Raw genomic sequence first — 17,555 nt, 5'->3', positions numbered from 1 at the left:
GAAAAGTATTTTATTCCCTCTTTGCTGGCCACTAGATGTCACAGCTGCACTGTGTCTTGTACTGTACAGTTGCTGAAAAGCTGCCCTAAAGTGAGAGAGAAATTGAACAGTAAATGCTTCATAAAGCCATCAATAGTCTGAAATCAGGCTGCTATGCCTTTCTTTCCTTTAAATTGTAACTTTCAACCCATTTCACCTTTTAATCAAGTTAAGTCTCAATGGGACAAACCCATTTGTGTTGAAGTGTGACTATGCTTCAATTAAATCAGAAGGAAATACTGTTACAATTTTATTTTGGACCCTCGAGCAGCAAATATTATGCTATTACACTCAAAGAATTTCAGACGTAACTCTTTCCTTAGTCTTTTTGATTAAACATGGGATGGAGTACTCAACTGAGAATCCACACTTGGGAAATACTGCTTCCTACACTGTGTTACGTTATTGTGGGCTTACTTTTTGAGCTCTGCGTATGTGAAAGTAGAACCAAACTGGGGACTTGCAAACATTTGCAAGTCTGGTATGGTATCTGTTGCACCAGGAGGAGCGCTGCTGGAGGCTGCGATGACTGTTTAATGCCCAGGGAGTTTTGTGGAGTTGTGTTCCTTTCATTCAGCGAGGAATGAGGGCGATCTGGCCTTTCGTTGTCCCCGGCGATGTTTTTGTAAGTCCTGTCTGAAGACTGGCAGGTGGGTTTTCTAAAAGGCTGAAGTGCTGATGAGCCATATGCTATTTCCATATGCGCAGAGGGCAAACCCAAGCCCCTGCTAGAAGAAGCTGCAGCTTACCCTCTTGGTGCCAGCTCCTTACCAGCCGGGGAGCAGGTTGACCCCGAGGGAAAACGGGAGCGATGTTACCAGTATCATTTCCCGGCATTGCCAGCAGAGGGGGGAATGTTAATGCTTTGTGAGGCTTCCTAGCAGGAGCTGCTAAAAAAGTGCATCTCTCTCTTCTTTGACACTTCTGTGCTGTGCTAGCTGCCACTCCTTTGCAGGAAGTTTGCAGATGCCTTTCCTTGCTACAGTCCTGCTCTTCCTTTTGCCTCTAGGTTGGTAAAAGCCCAGGAGAAGTCAGGAGTAACTAAACTGTTCTGTATATAAGGTGCAAAATAAATGATATTTCATGCAGGTATACGAATTTACTGTTATTTAAACTGTAATTTCTGCAGCATTTCCATCTCTGCAGATGTCATTTGACTGCCAGTTTAGGGACAGGGAACCTTTGTAGTATGGCTGATTATGAAGCGTGTTTAATTTCCCCCTTTGTGCTCCCTTTTCTATGCTGTCATTTTCTCATGTGACTATTAATGTTAAGCATTTCTGGATGATCAGGATAGTACACTGGTGAGTGTGTGGATGAAGGCTGGGGAAGTGATTGGTTGATTTTTTTTATTCCTCCAGCACACACACACAGACACTCACAAAATATCTCAGAAGTTGGAAGTGAGGAGCCTTCCTGAATAGCAAGTCTCTTGAATGAGGTTACTCCCTCTCCAGCTGAACCAGAACAGACTTAGAACCCCCTCTCCCCAAACCAAATTGAACAAAACCAAACCTGACACGAATTCTCTGCTGAGAGCCACCAAAGGAAAGTAGAACTTAACGACATTTGTATTAAAAGGTGGTGCTGTGTGGTTTAATGGACACTCTTCGCACCTTCCCAGTGACTGAACAGTGCCCAAAATGTCTCCAAGTCATGTGAATATTTTTAAAAGAAGTTAAAACAAAATAACAGTAGGTGAAAGAATAACTTAGCAGAGTCACTAGCATCCTTCTCTCTTGGCTGCTTGTTACTGACTTTTTTCATAGAAAAGACTGAACATGCCAGTGTTTCACACACTCTGTAGTTGTTGTAAGAGGGGATACTTGCTAGGATGAAAATTTATCAGTGATTTCATTACCTTTTTTAGGTTTCAGAATCTCGAGGTTTTTGCCTGAAACCTTAGGATCTCTTTGGCTACCTTTATTTAAAAAGTTCTCAAAAGCTGAAGTTAATATTAAACCAGATTAGGGATGTGCAGCCAAATTCTGTGTCTGCATACGATTTTCCACTAATTCTAACGCTGGCTCTTTCATGGTTGACATACTTTTTAAGGTCAGGTCCTTTTAGCAATCAAATCCATGGTAGAAGGGTCAGGACACAAGTTAAGAGAGCCGTTGTTAACAAAATAAATGTTACTCTTGTCATTATGTGCTAAAGTCTGCAATTGGCATATGGAGGCTTCATTTCCAGTGATGTATAATGAAGTGAGGAAGAGATTTTTACTGTACCTGCCCTGCTTTGAGATCTTCTTAATGGCTGTTTGTTTTTAAACTCTTTCTCAGGATATGGAGGCAAAATGAGTGAATGTCAGTAAATGCACTGATGTGTCAGGATTGTGGATTTTATTCATACTTAAAGACTTGCATGGAGGGGACTTTGTTTCACATTATGTCTTTTTTTTTTTTTTTTTCTTGGCAGTGTTTTAAAAAGTTATGTGCATGCATAATCATATGCAGCATTTTATTGCCTATTTTTGGCAGTGCACAAGAGCAAAAATTTAATTTGCTATTTTCCAAAAGTGCATTGTGTTTATGTAATGGATTTGCATCAGTTGCAGTCTGTAACACAGTTAAGTGTTTTAATTGGCAGAACACCCACATCAAGACTTGTTTGTTTTTCGGATAAGGAAAATGCCAGCTAAGTTAGTCCATATGTTCTGTTCAAATAAGAAGCAACATATTCACATGTAATGGCCATTCTTTAAAAATAAAATTAAAAGGAAAAAGTAACACAAAATTAATGTGAAAGAGGGGCAAGTTTATGCTTAAGTATGAATTCTTCTTGTTAGTTTTCAGAAATATCAGCTATTTTGCTAAGGAAGGCTGGTCAGCTTGCATTTAAGTGCTTGTGGTTTATGACGCTATCTGTGGATGACCTGAGTAATGTTAAAATGGAAGTGTACCTTGTTCACTGTTGTTTTTCAGAAGGGTTTACATGGTCTTTGGTGAATTAATTGTCTACTTTCAGAAGACTTCAAACTCACGTGCTATATTGTAGTTCAACAATACTTTAAAAATGTGTGGAACGTGGTAGTAAGGTGGAAAGAAAAATAGAAGTTACAGAGCTCCATTTAATGAAATACATCCTCTTCAGCTGCCAGTCATGAAGGAGCTTGACAGGCTTCTAGTGCTCCACAGCTGCAAAATCTATTTCTGCTTCTTCAGGGGAAATTGGAAAACTTCCACACTCTTTGCCAGCCCGAGAATCCCACATTAGGCATCTGCTCTGCTCTTTCTGCAGAAAGGGGACCCTGACATTGCCCAGCTGTCAGAGATGGCATTTGAACTCCTGCTGATAATATCAGGGGAACTCCACTTGGGCTCTGATCCTGATATCTCAATAGAGAAAAAAAATATTCCAGCTGACTTCAGTTCCTTTTGTTTCTGGGTTATTTGCAGGAATTATTCAAAGTTGTGTTCTGGCTGGGACCTGGCTTTGAGCCAAACATTCTTAATTTCTTGGAGTGCTGATTTTTCCTTCAGGAATTTTTTTTATTGTTCCCCGAGGATGAAGAAGTCTTCATCGTCTTTGACTTGTGATTAATGGCTAGCTCTTAGGATAGAACAATACTGATTTTTAAGGATATAACTCAGGCAGTGTATGCTAATATAGGACAAAACTGATTTTTTTTCTTAAAATTTATGTCCACTGACTTACATTGGCTGTCCTTATCAGTGCAAACCATCATATTATTGAAGATCTAGTCAGGAATATTGTATATACATGACAACAAGTAGTAGTAGTAGTTTGGTGTGAGAAATCAGAAATTCAATGAGAACCAGCTGTCGATGTGGCTTTTGAGAACCAGAGGTGGATGTGGCTTCCTTTAGCGATGTGACACTTTCTTTTTGGTAATGAGATGACCAAGAAGACTATAGTGTTTCAGTAATGCGCAGTGAAGGATCAGACTACTGCAGCTCATTTCTAGCTGATAGACATTAACTGCCTTTGTTCCATTGGATGTTATATTTGGTAAAAATAAATAAAAAATTAAAAACTAAAGTGATACTACGTTAGGTTAATCTATTTTTTTTTTTTTTTAAATCAAAACCTCTGATGACTGCAAAAAAAGAAAAAGTCTGATGGCGACACTTACCAAGAAACCTGGAATTTACAGAATTAATTTAACATCTGTACCAAGTGCACGTCATTTTAAAAACTTCCTAATAACAGTGAGGTCTCAGAATGATTCCGTTAAGAAGGAAGAGGAGTATCATGCAACTGAAAGCTTACTTTTGTAAACGTAAATGATTTGATAGTATTTTAGTTGTATGCATAAGTTACAGCGGGCCCCTGACTAGTAAGTGCTGATCAGTTGATCAGTCTATTCGTGCAAGACTTGAGTATAGTGCTGCAGCTACCTGAAAAACGTGGGCTTAAAGGTAAGGAATTCAGTTTTTGGAGAAGAGGTCCGTCCAGCATGTAAACCTCACCCTTAAATACTTGCTTTTTGATGGACTATCAGCAGTAGCTTAACAGAAATTAAAGCTGTCAATAGGTATTACTGTGGTGTCGTTAATTTCCCACCTCACAGATGTTGATACATGTCCATAATTCTAAGGGTCATTAAGAAGATCTCTGTAGTTTTAAAAAATGCTTTCTATTGTTTGTTTGGGGGAGTTTTACCTTCTCACCTGCAGCACCTTTATTTTTAAAATCAGTCTAGAACAAATTGTAGTTAAATGCCATTTGTTGTTTAATACCAGCCTAGGTTTATGGCTAGCGTTGTGTTGCAGTAGTGACAGCAGCCTGATGTTTTTTCTGAGTCCTATTTGGAACACATGAATGTCCATGAGCTTCTGAAGAATTTTTTATTATATCGTTGCCTGTGTATTTAGAATGATTATACTGTGATCTGGTGCAGAGTATTAAACAAGGTAACAGCTTGTCTTTTACGTTCTTGAGTCAATCTCCAATTTTTATTGGCACTTCCATATTTCATTGTTTATTTTATTAAGTGAAATCTGTTTCTTTTATGTCCTGTGCAGAATGTGAAAGATGATGGGCAGCACGTATGGAGGCTGAAACACTTTAACAAGCCTGCCTACTGTAATCTTTGTTTGAACATGCTAATCGGAGTAGGCAAGCAAGGTCTCTGCTGTTCTTGTGAGTATAAGCATTTCGGTGTCCGTTTGTAAACGTGTCTATTCCTAGAAATGTTGCGCGTGCTGCATAATAAAGGACTAGTAGCTTCCCAGTACAAAACCATTGCCAGCACAATGGTGTCTTCCCCTTTGTCTTCTGTGCTTGAGCGCTCAAGGTTCCATTTTTAATTTTTCAGAATATTCAGCTTTCAAAGTTGTTGTTTGAGGGATTTCTCTGTATTATAATAGCTCTCAGTGTTAGTTCCCTTTGGAGTCTCTTTTTTTTTTTTTTCCTTTTCTCTTAGCAAGTGTCATGCTTAAGTTTCAACCTTATATTTTTTGTTATTGCTCTTTTATTTGTTAGTAATTATTCATATTCTTTAATAGGTATCAACTTGATTAGTGTCAAAGTCCCATATTTATTTTTCTTCAAATCTTACACAGAACTCTTGTTTACTTATTTGTGAAGGTGAAAATCCCAGTTTCCCAGAAATCAAGTTTCTGTAACACTTTTGAAGTTTGGTGTGTTGACTTGGTTTGTAACCATAGACCTCAGTCTTGCCATCCTTTCACATATTGACTGATTATAGATTTTAAGGTAAAGAACACAGAAAAACTACTGCATCTAATTTGACCTTCATTAGACTTGGCTTATCTATGTATCTCCTAATAATTTGTGTTTGACCAGCTCATAACCTGTATCTTGAGAAACCAAATCTTGCCGAAAGATACCTTGTCTCTGAACGTTTCAGGAGATGGATTATCCATATCTTTCTTTTGTGGTGTGTTCCAATGATTAGTCATCTTTTTTAGGACCTGTTTTCTGATTGGAATATGTCTGGTAGGTGGTTCCAGTGATTGGTTCGTGTTATGCCCTGCTCCATTAGACTAATGAGTTCTTTAGTACCCACTGTATTATTCTCATGATGGTATCGGGTCACCTTTCATTGTTCTTTTTGATAAATTAAGCAGTTTCTTAGTGCAACTTTTCTCCATTTTTGGTGTGAAAGGTAACCCATCACAGCTGATAGGACCTTTCTGCCTGTACAGTTCTGTTGATTTAATTTGAGATTAGTCTGAATGAATGAGGGGTTTGGAATCAACCATTCCTCCTCTGTGGACCACAGATCTCTTTAAAACATAGCTCAGATGCAAGTCCTCCACGTATGCGTTTTCACATTCTGTAATTTCATTCAAAATACTATGGAATGAGAGAGATACATTTATTAAAATTCGAACAAATAGAAATGCATAACTTGACATTAATAAATGCTGATGACAGTAACTGGAAAAAATATATATATAAAATTCTGAATTGACTATTAGATCTTGAAATGTGACGTTCTTTAATATTCCTTTATGTCAGACTAGTGTAAATTTAATCCTTGTGAGGACGTACATGTTTGAAAGAGAAAATTCTATTGAGCATATAATGTAGATGATCTTCAGTAGTTGTCAGAAATGTGTAGACAAGTTATCTAAAGTAAAGTGCCCCCGAAAGGCCAGCCTTACAAGAGCTCTAATTTTCTCTGTGGCAATGTACCTCTTTAAAATTTGTTTGTAATTGTGCTTGGCATTTATTTGGTGAGAACAATGGTCCCAGAGCGTCTGAAGAACATGCTCCTTTCAGTTACTTCATGCGGCAAGGGGCATGAGCCTACTTACAAAACTGCTCCGCCGTTTCCTTGTCTTGCTAAAGTTCTTCTCCAATATATTCTCAAAGTGTTGCTATATATTTCATTATTTGCATTTTAGATTGTGTGGGAGGAAAAAAAAAGGGGGAAAACTGCAGGGGGCCTTACCATCCCTCCATGGTCCAATCAACAATGTTACTCCCTGCAGTTTGTCTGATTAATGGCTGCGCCTCCCACTGGGTTTGTGTAATAGGTGCAAGTAAGGTGTTTAGAAGTACTTTGTGCTTAATTGCTCTCGAGGTCAAAAGCGTGAGACATATACCATGCAGGGAGAAATTCATTCTCAGTTTTTAATAGTTGACTCAATTGAATGCAGGTATAAGCTGTAGCAAGATTTCCTCATCTGGGCACAGTTTTATAGATGAAGGCAGGAGAGCTTTGCCTTGTACCTTGACATCTGTATGCTTTCCAAATGCAGCTAGTGCGGTCTGGTCAACAGTAGCAGTTACCTAAAACTGGTGTGGAGGGGTTAGGAAAAAAGCTTCTCAGGTGTTAGTATTTGGGAAGGTCAGAGTTCAAGTTGGGGCGATTCCATGGAAGGCATGAAAACAATTGCTATCTGAAAATGGACTAATCGGCCATTTAAGATTTATAAATCAATAGAAGGAATGACATAAATTCGCTGGCTTTTATTTTTGTGCTTGCCAGCTGCTCTCATGCCTATAGTATGTAAAATACAGATTTCTTTCTACTAGCAAATGACACCAAACCATTTGGCAGTCGTCAATTTGTCTTTAATATTTTTGTCATTTGGGAATTATTGTGAAAAAAATTTAGTGAGCTCTGATTTAATTAAGCATTTCCTGTTATGCAATGATAGTGCATTCTTGGATTTCTCGCTTGCATAATATTTCCTGTTCTAATTGGCCTGTCGTATTCCATGGAAAAAGCAGTCTAGTTTGAGTTTTCTTTGACTGATTGGATTGATTATATAGAGACGGCATGCTGGTAACACTATTTGTTTCATAAAAAGGTAGTCGGAAACACCATTGCCTCAACATCTATTGCTGTGTTTCTTTTTTCAGTTTGCAAGTATACAGTCCATGAACGCTGTGTCTCAAGGGCTCCTGCATCTTGCATCAAAACATATGTGAAGTCCAAAAAGAATACTGAAGTAAGTTTGGGGTAGCATTAACTTTGCCATGTACCTGTTAATTTAGCAACTCTATGTATATTCACACTTTTCTTTTGCAGGTAATGCACCATTTCTGGGTAGAAGGAAATTGTCCAACAAAATGTGATAAATGTCACAAAACTATAAAATGTTACCAAGGCTTGACTGGACTTCACTGTGTTTGGTGTCAGATCACAGTGAGTATCCTATGGTAAAACATTTAGCACAGGTTACAGAGACAAAAATGTGCTTTTCTTTTTTTTTTTTTTTTTTGGTAGCCTCGTAATTCAAAAAGTCTCATTCGGTTTTGTCATCAGGAATGGATGGTGTGTGTTTAAGAAATGGTATGTGCAGAATATTCATTGGAGTCCTTAATTGTTGCAAGCAAATACGCTCAAAGATGTACTCTGCTTCAAGACAATATACAAGTGGAAATACTAGGTGTCACTTCGAAGAGCAGAATTCCCAGTCTACGTTGCAGAAGTATTGTGAGAGAGTCTTCAGTACTGGGGGAAGTCAAGGTCACTGTGACACTAGGGCAAAGTCCCAATTTGTGGTGTACTGACAGGCAAATGAAATTGAGGACATGTGGTAGGATACAGTGATTTCAAGTGGCTGGGAATAACAGCAGAGACATCTTGATAATATACTAATCCGTGCACCAAGTCTAACATATACAACTTTTGTGCCCTCCTTATTCAGCAGGAACCAGTAACTGGAACTAATGACATTCAAGGAACACTGCCCTTATAAGTGAGATCTTCATGCTAGAAGGAGCAATGCCAGTATTTCTGTTCCTGGCCAGGGCAGGATTTAAATCTAAATGGGGAGAGATTCAGCCTTCTTCTAGGGATTTTTGCTTTTTTGCTGATATCATTATTATTGTTATGGAACAGCAGTTGTTTGTTCAGTGTTTTAGATAATAATATGAGACTGAGGCATTAGAGAATGTTTGTTTTCAACATACAAGTTTGGATGCTTTATGACATATTTTCTTAACACAAGAATACAAAATGTGGAAACATCATCAAAGAAAATAGATCCAGGATACTTTCAGTGATAAGCTGTTATGATTACTTAAAAACCAATATTTTTGAAGAAAGCAAATATGTAGTCCAGATTGCTGTCAAAATTTGGATAATTTATGTAGAGAGTAAAGCACCCAATCCAAAATTTTTGCATGCAGATAATTAAATTTAGGCAATGGCTATCTGTGTTTAGATAGATAAATAAAGACTGTTCTGTTCTAGATATAGAAGTGTTTACTTCTGTATAATATGTCTGTATCATTCAAGAGACTCCCTCTTAAAGTCAAAAAAAGTTGCAAATTCTGTAGCTCCTCAGAAGAATTATTTTCCCATTATTTCATGTGAATCTGAACCAGGTTTGTCAAGGCCTTTTACTTCTGGAAGGTACACATCAAGATTTAGAGGACTTCCATAAGAACTGATGTTCACTGAGGAAATACCAAGGAATGATCTGTCATTGAAATCGCTGTGAGGGAAGAGGCTAAATTCTTTTGAAAATATCTTGTGTGCATATTTAAATGCTTAAATATCTATCAAAAACCATTTTAAAGTGGGCCAATGTTTTTTGATAGCCAAAATTGAAAGTCTTGTCACTGAGGCTTAGAATTTCGCAATTGTATTTCCATCAGTAATCTAAAGATTTTTATTTTCTGTAAGTCATGTTGCGTTTTCAAAATGGTTTTATTAATGTTTTTGTTTAACTTTTGTGGCTTCAGGTATACGTTAGACGCAGAAGTGAAAAAAGAGAATTTTTAAAGTTTTAAAAGTACTGCAAATTGGTTTTCAATCTCCTATTCGCTTTTCTTGCAAATCTGTGTTCTACGTTTTCTGTTGCATTAACTTTCTTTGCTGATAGGAATAACTTTATTACTGAAAAAACAGCGTTTTAAATTTCTAATGGATGCTTGATTTTTGAATGGATATTGTGAAGTTACATAGTTACCATCGCATTCTTCGTGTGTTTTCAACTCCTGGTACAAAACCACATTTAGGGCTTCTTGCTGAAGTATTTTTGTAAGAGGATGCTAGTTATTACGCAACTAGTTCTGAGCCTCTTTCATGCATTTTAAATATCTCCTCCTTACAACTTGAATCACTTCTAATGTCAAATAACTGAATCAGATCCTGAAATTTAGAGGTGTTTTTCACCAAGGAGTCTTGTTACCCTGAGTTCTTGGCCAGGCCCACCATTCCCTCTTCCATATTCTCTACTATGGTTTTGTAAATGCTTTTTTCCTCATTTTCCCTCCAGCAAGTTTTTCCTATTTTGGCAGGCGTCTGATTGTGAGGGAGATAATATTCTACAGGAGATAGGTTTGGGGTAAGGGAATTTTGGGGAAATGTATTTAGCTGAAACATTTTTTTTTGAGAAGAGGCGTATTTTTTTTATATCATTGTGTCAAAGTTGTATTTTTGTTAAAGCTACATACCTTCTACCATGTCTGTTGTCTGCTACGTGCCAATTCTGTTGTCAGAGATCAGCAGAGACTAATAAGAAGATTAAGCTATTTTTTTTCCTAGATAAGTTTGCATGCCACCGAGTAGCAAAGCTGCTAATTACCACTGAATGTGTGAAGATACTTTTATTTGATGTAACATGGCCTGGTGTGCATTAATTATGGTACAAGTAGCCTTGCCACTGAGGCAGAGAATTAGCATGACAAATGATTTAGATTACAGGGCTACTAAAATACCCTCACAATAAGGCTTTAATACTCAGAGTAAATCGAAACTCATTAGACTTTTATTTTCTGTTGCTAAGTAACTGCCTGAAAAGGTAACTTTGCCATATAAATGAATATGGACAAGGCTAATATTAGGTTCCATTCAGTTCAAAATTTAGAAATGTTATGTCAACATTAACGATATCAGATAACTTTATGAAGACCATGTTACCCATAAAGCTTATATACATGGGCAACTGGTACAATTTTATTGTAATTTTGATAGAGTTCATACTGACATAGCTAAATCATCCAAGGGAAAATGAATCAGTCATTGGAAAAATGTGATTTAGACATGTGGGCATTGAACTGCACATTTCAGAACAGCTATTGAGCCTGTTGAACTTCTGCTGTATCCTATCTATTATACTAGTTAAATAAGATTTTTTTAACTTCAAAATTCCTGATGTTTATTCTCCTGATTATTTTTATTTAATGAAAATATACATATCTTCTCAAACCCAAAATTATTCATCTCTATAGAATCATAGAATCATTTAGGTTGGAAAAGATCTTTTAAGATCATAGACTACAAAATAATAAACTTTCACCAGATTTCACAATATGAAGTTGTATTTTATTGTGGCTATCTCTAATAATACTGTGAAGTGTGCCAATTAAATGTGAATGCTTTGCATGATCCAGGCACACAACTGTGCCTTTGTACTGTGTGGCTGGATATATATGTCAAAATAGTCTAATTAGAGACTTTTGGATTGAATTAAATCCTAAAATAGCAACACAAACTCTGGCTTGCTAATGCAAAATATTTCAATAAATATATCATTGTTTGATGCTTTATGTTGATGTTACGTACTTGTTTTTCCCTCCCACCTTTTTAACAATACAGAAGTAAGCCAATGCTCTTTCAGCCAGCAGACCTGAGGATGTTCTTTCCATGTTTACAGAGTAGAACTCTTCTCATTGCTTTCAGGAAAACAGGATGAATGCTAAGAATAACGTAGAAAAGGGAGAGTAATTCAGGTTCTTTAGCAGTCAATGGAAATGTGAACATTGCTTCAATCAAGACCAAAATTTCCTCAGTGTAGCTTAAAGCTCTTAGATATTCCTACATTATTCTCTTATATTTCATATATATTTTCATAGATACTGCATCATCACAGTTGAATCGGTAGTGACTTTATCAGCTTCAGGTAGGAAGCAGAGTTATGCCAGTAATGCCAAAGGCTGCCCTGAATTCCCTCAGATTACCCGCTAGTAGTAGAAGAGAAGTTCATGGCTCGGTGCAAGAAGCTGTCTTCTGAAATGAAGGTTTTAATCACCAGTAACACTATGCTGATGTACGGTACTGCCTTGCAATGTTCTCATTTTGCGTGCTGGAACACGTGTGCGATTTCCAGAGTGGAAAACATTTTGATCCACTGTTGTTCGCTTCAATATAAATCCATTGTTTTTGTCAGTCCTAAGAAGCTTTCCACTGCAGTCCATTTCATTTTCCTTGTAGTACTCTAGTAATAATTAGATTAAATAAACTCACCCCGTTCTAGGATGCCCATTTTCTTAGACTGTAATAGTAAAATGCCTAAGTTGAATTTTCATTTTCTGTCTTCCCATAGTTGCATAACAAGTGTGCTTCACATCTAAAACCTGAATGTGACTGTGGACCGTTGAAGGACCATATTTTACCACCCACATCGATCTGCCCGGTAGTATTGGTGAGTTGTCCGTCTGTTTATTTCGAATGTAATCCTCCGTCGTAGGTAGCGGCTACAACGATGCTGGGACTGACTTGCCGGAGTGTTTGTTAGATTCACAGATTTGTGTGAACCTTAAATGCGATGGGTAATCCTGGCTGACGACTTTATAGGCACAAGTGTGCTTTATCCTCTGCCTATTGCCTTTTCCTTCATGTGAGAATGAGCTTTCTGTAGGACATATTACAGCTGAAGCTGACTCAGGTTTTATCACTTACTCAGACTGTACTTACCAGAAACTGTATAGGCAGAACACTTCTACGTTTTACATCTTTTATAGATCCAGCTTCCCAGAATAATGAAGTTATTCTTATGGGCAGTTTTTGCTTGGGGTGCATATTGTATATCTGCAATGCTGAGGCCTCTGAACTAAGCCGGAGGTTACCTAGAATGATGACACTGGTCTTGCAGTAAGCTATGCATCAACATTATGGTATATTTTATTCTGCAGTCATGAACAGTAAATTTCTCTGTCCACAAAAACAATAACTCAATTCAATGAAAATAAAAATGCATGCTATGTGTAGGCTGTATAGAAAAGAGCTGACCAGTTTATCATGAAAAAAGAGCTTCGGAATTAACTTACGTATTCATATATTGAATTGGATGTTTTATGCTGATGAAAGTCATAGCATCATCATATTCACAACAGAACAGATGTGTGGTCCTCATACTTTAAATATATTTCACAATAAGAGTAAGAAATGCTTAAACTTAAAAAAGAATGATTTATTGCAGGGAGGAAAACCAAGAAAATATACCTTCAAATCAGAAACCTGTTTCTGATCAGTAAGAATAATATCAATGCCTATTGTAAATTACTTGATTTCTGATTAATCCTTTTGGATTGTTTGTTTATAAATCTGATAAGGGATGGATACTAGACTTTGGCCCTCTACTTGAGGAAACTGGGACTATTCCATTACTGTCAATGAAGGTGAAACAATGGAAAGCTGACTTTAATGTTTATGAAATATTTTTTAACATTTTTGAATAGTCATAAGAGTAGTTTTGTAGCTTGTATGTAATAGTGTTTTGATATTACCTGGACGAGTTCTGAATAATAATTGTAAAAAAAAATTTTAAGTTTGGATGATTACATTATACATGACATTATTTAATTTTCATGATTTTAGGTCATATTTTAAAAATTAACATGTAGAAATTATGATTTTGTTATTGGACAGTTTTTTCATTTTATTGTTTGCCATTCTTATAAACTGAATAAAGCCTCAGCATGAAATTTCATCTTCAATTATATATGTGTAACTCCATTTTCTTTTCAGGAGAGGAAGAAGGATAGAGGAATTAAGACTTTCATTCCACAATTGGAGTTTAGTTAAGTTATTTAGAGGATATATAAAACCACTCTAGAGTCAAATCACCCTTGAATAGGTTTGTTTTATCTGCAAGTTTTGAAGGCATAAGAAGTATTAAATATGTTTTCCTGTATCAGAATCATGTTTCAGTATTATGTACTAATAATGTAACATAAAACATGTATTTCAGCACAATGTATGTTGTCAGGAATGGAAAAAATATTTTACTGTGATTTAATGGGAACTTTATAATTCCATAGTATATTTGGTCATCTAGTAGTTTCTTCCAAAAATACATTAAAATCCTGAGTATACTTACGTTACAAATAACATCATCGGTGACCTAGCTAATAGGAATTCCTTCTAGAAACGATTGATTACAGCGTACATATTATTTATGTTAGTAATTTTTTAATTAGTTTCTCCCTTTTCCTGTTATGGGGATTCCTTTTGAGAAACGTAATACTTCAGCGTGTATGAAACCAGCACTGTCAATAATGACAGCAAAACCAGTGAATATATCCAAATGAAAATTGTCTGAAGATACAACGCTGTGTCTGTTAATAGAGATGATGTGTTCAGACATTTCAAATCTGATACACCTGACCGTGGAAGGGTCTTTCACCTAGAACACACATTTAGCTTCAACAATCAGCTCAGCAATAATATTCTTGCAATGCTAAATCACACAGAATGGTAGGAGTTGGATGGGACCTCTGGAGATCATCTGGTCCAACTCCACCACCAAAGCAAGGTAGCCTAGAGCAGGTCACACAGGAACGCGTGAAATATATGTGGAAGGTAAAGAAAAGCAGTTAACCACGCTGCTTTCTGTACCAGGTTTATCCTTGAGTATTTTGAGATATCAGCGAAGAACGTATTTCCTCCTCCCATTGAGTAAGTTACAGGAGTTGTGGGAAAATAGCAAGTTGAAAAATCTTGTATCTTTGATCTCCCAGAAGCTTTGGCCCTGCCTTCCATCTGTAACTTTGGAAGTCCAGACTTATCCAGAAAACGGTCAGAGATCATCTCGGGCCAAGATGCCTTCTCATAAGTTTTCCTTCAAGAGTACAGGCTAAATCCCTTCTCATCTTTTTCTCTTTTGAGGAATGAAGGACGTTCATATTTTTACCGTTCTCATTCAGCACATCTCATTCCTTCAGTTCTTGTGAGGTCCAGCCTCGACTGTTTCTGCAGAGAGAGAGTTTTTTCATAAATTGCATTTCACAGCACCATGGATTACACCAGAGCTACCAAACTGGTCTGTCAGCTGCAATTTGTTGCTTTGGTCCATATTGTTTCATTTTTTCCATTTCCTAGGTATCCATTGACATGGAAAACCATGGGTGCAACTGTGAAGAATAAATAGAAAAACCTGTCCTTCCTGATTGTAGTATCACAAAGGGTTGACATTTCTCTTCCCCCTAAACATAGCCATCTCAGCTTAGGTGATTATTCTAAATTACTCATTTAGGTTCTCTTTAGACACAAGAGAGAGTCCTCTAAAATGGAGTGACTGGCATGATCCTCTCATGCTGTCCCTTCTCTTAATGGCTGGAGAGAGAACCTAAATGCCTGGTCATCTGAAAGTCAGATGGCTCATCTAAATTAAATACGAGGGCTCCCATCTTCAAATCTGCACGAGAATGGAACTCGTCAAATGTTATTCCTAAATATGATAAGCTACATTCTCAGCTGAGAAAGAAACCACGGGGAAACTCATGCAATTGGTACTGTGTATGTCATGAAAGCATCGCATATCTGTCTAGATTCAATGCCATGTGAAGATTTTTCATAGCTCACTGCCGTGCTTTTAAATGTTTTAGTAAAATGCGGTCTGCCAACTTTAAAACTAGTCGTTTGTACTTTTCTATTTACCGTATGTAAGGCTTCTTGTACGGTGAAGTTTTTTTGTTCAAGTTAAATGAGTTTTGTTATAAACTGTGTGTGCAGATCTCAAGTGATAGTCTTTTAATAGATGTCAGATACACTTTAATGTTACTCTCTCTTATTTCGGTAACGTTTTAATTAATTCATACTGATTGAATAAATGTACATTGAGACTTGTTTCCTAATGAGGGCACATTTAGAGGAAAGGTTTTGCATCATTCTGATATCCTGTGGGTAATTATATTCTAATTATGTGGTGGGGGGGAAAAGTCTATAACTCAGTGCTGATATTGTTCATTGGACCCAATTAATTACATGCACATAATGAAAGTTCATGATAAGGTTGACTGGCAGTGAGTTTAAAAACCTTTAACTCAATTGAATCCTAGCCTAGCAAGAGGACAGAATTAGATCATAACCAGGTTAAAAACTGGGTATTGGAATGAGATGAGTGAGTAGTGAAGAACAAAAGATTGGTCTCTCCTTACGATACAGCTTCTCTCCCCCCACCACTTTATAAGGCAGAAAGAGGAAATATGCGAACGTACATTTTGGCTTCTTCATTTCACGTCTTCCTTTACTTTGCTCCGTTTATTGATGAACACATAGGATGTTCTAACTCGTGTTTATGTTTGTAGAAAAGTAATTAGATTTTCCATTTCCCACCAAAATACACACAGTCTTGGGTAATGACAAATCAAACCATAAAAGCCTACTATTTAATAAATATATATTTATTTCATAATGTATGATGATTTTGATTCTCCGATGTTTATGTGAGTTTTACAACGAATTATTTTTTACTTAATTTCTAACATTGGTTTTGAAAATGATAATTAAAGCTGTTAATCATGGAATAAAAATAAAATTATGGAATAAATTGTAAGACATAAGGTACCCTGATTACGGTGTGAGCATTACTATATCGTAGTTATCCCTATCTCCATAGTAACCAGTTTATTTCAAAGGGGGAGGATCTGGTATAATATCAAAAAAAGAAGTGAAAGAAATAAAATTTTAAATCTGATAAGTTTCCTCATGTTTGATTTTTCATCTGCATTGTTCAGCGTTCTGGGACAAATTGGTGATCACGACAAAAAGTTTTGAACGACTCACTTTTTCTTTTCTCTTATGAATTTGACGCTTTTTTTGCCTGGTGAAGATGCTTGTAACTTTTTAGGACAAAATAATTTAAGCATAAATTCTATTTATTAAGTATAGAATATACATATAGAGAAAACTGAATATATATAAAATATATATGGAATTTTAATACATCATACAGTAAGTTTGTTTATATACATCCAATATAAAATACCATCATAAGCCGAATTGACTGGACCTCTTATTTTAAAATAATATAAATGGCTATTTATTTTGGTGGAGGAATTGGAGATATATCCGATTTGGGTTTGGGTTGGTTTGGCATTTTATTGTACAAGAACATAAAGTTAAAAACCCTTTTGTTTATGACTAGTTCTGTTTAGGCACATAAGCCAATATACACAGCAGATTACAAATGCTTTAGCTAGGAAATGTGCCTTGTGCAACTAAGCCAACATACAGTATGATCTGTAGCTTCAAACTTTTGTGTAAATACAGCAAGTGTGTTGAGACGCTGGCAAAAAGTAATACAGAATCAAAGTTGAAAATATAGAAGTTTTCTTTATTGTTGCTATTTAGAGAGACTAGATCGAATAGCTAATAGCTGTGTTAGAATTGCAACATGGTTCAATGGGTATTTTTTCCGTGTCTGATAATATGTTTTACTAATACTGTTTTCCTGTGAGGCAGGTAAACATTACTTGCATAGGAAAGCAGAGATGTAGACAGAGAAGAAAGGAATTGCTGGTTCTCAGGCTGCTAGCCTTATTCTGAGTTTTTGACAAAGATACTACAAAAACACAGTTATTTGAATATATATGCTGGGGGGGAGGATTTAAAT

The 17,555-nt window shown here is 36.5% G+C and overlaps 1 protein-coding gene across 8 annotated transcripts in view; it reads left to right on the top strand.

Moving 5' to 3' along the window:
• The window catches only part of DGKB (diacylglycerol kinase beta), a 320,120-nt gene that overhangs the window by 68,740 nt on the left and 233,825 nt on the right, over positions 1 to 17,555 (top strand). For 6 of the 8 annotated variants that reach the window (XM_086468496.1, XM_086468493.1, XM_086468491.1 and 3 more), the window contains 4 exons: positions 5,031 to 5,148; positions 7,846 to 7,934; positions 8,015 to 8,131; positions 12,264 to 12,362. In XM_086468496.1, coding sequence (XP_086324622.1) covers positions 5,031 to 5,148; positions 7,846 to 7,934; positions 8,015 to 8,131; positions 12,264 to 12,362 — 423 coding nt within the window. Of the gene's footprint in view, positions 1 to 5,030; positions 5,149 to 7,845; positions 7,935 to 8,014; positions 8,132 to 12,263; positions 12,363 to 14,485; positions 14,489 to 17,555 lie in introns of all 8 variants that reach the window. The other 2 variants (XM_086468492.1, XM_086468489.1) reach the window with 1 other exon arrangement.

Source organism: Leptosomus discolor, chromosome 7 (genome assembly GCF_034619465.1).
Source record: "Leptosomus discolor isolate bLepDis1 chromosome 7, bLepDis1.hap2, whole genome shotgun sequence".
Lineage (NCBI taxonomy): Eukaryota > Metazoa > Chordata > Aves > Leptosomiformes > Leptosomidae > Leptosomus > Leptosomus discolor.
This window is presented reverse-complemented; position numbering and strand designations above follow the sequence as displayed.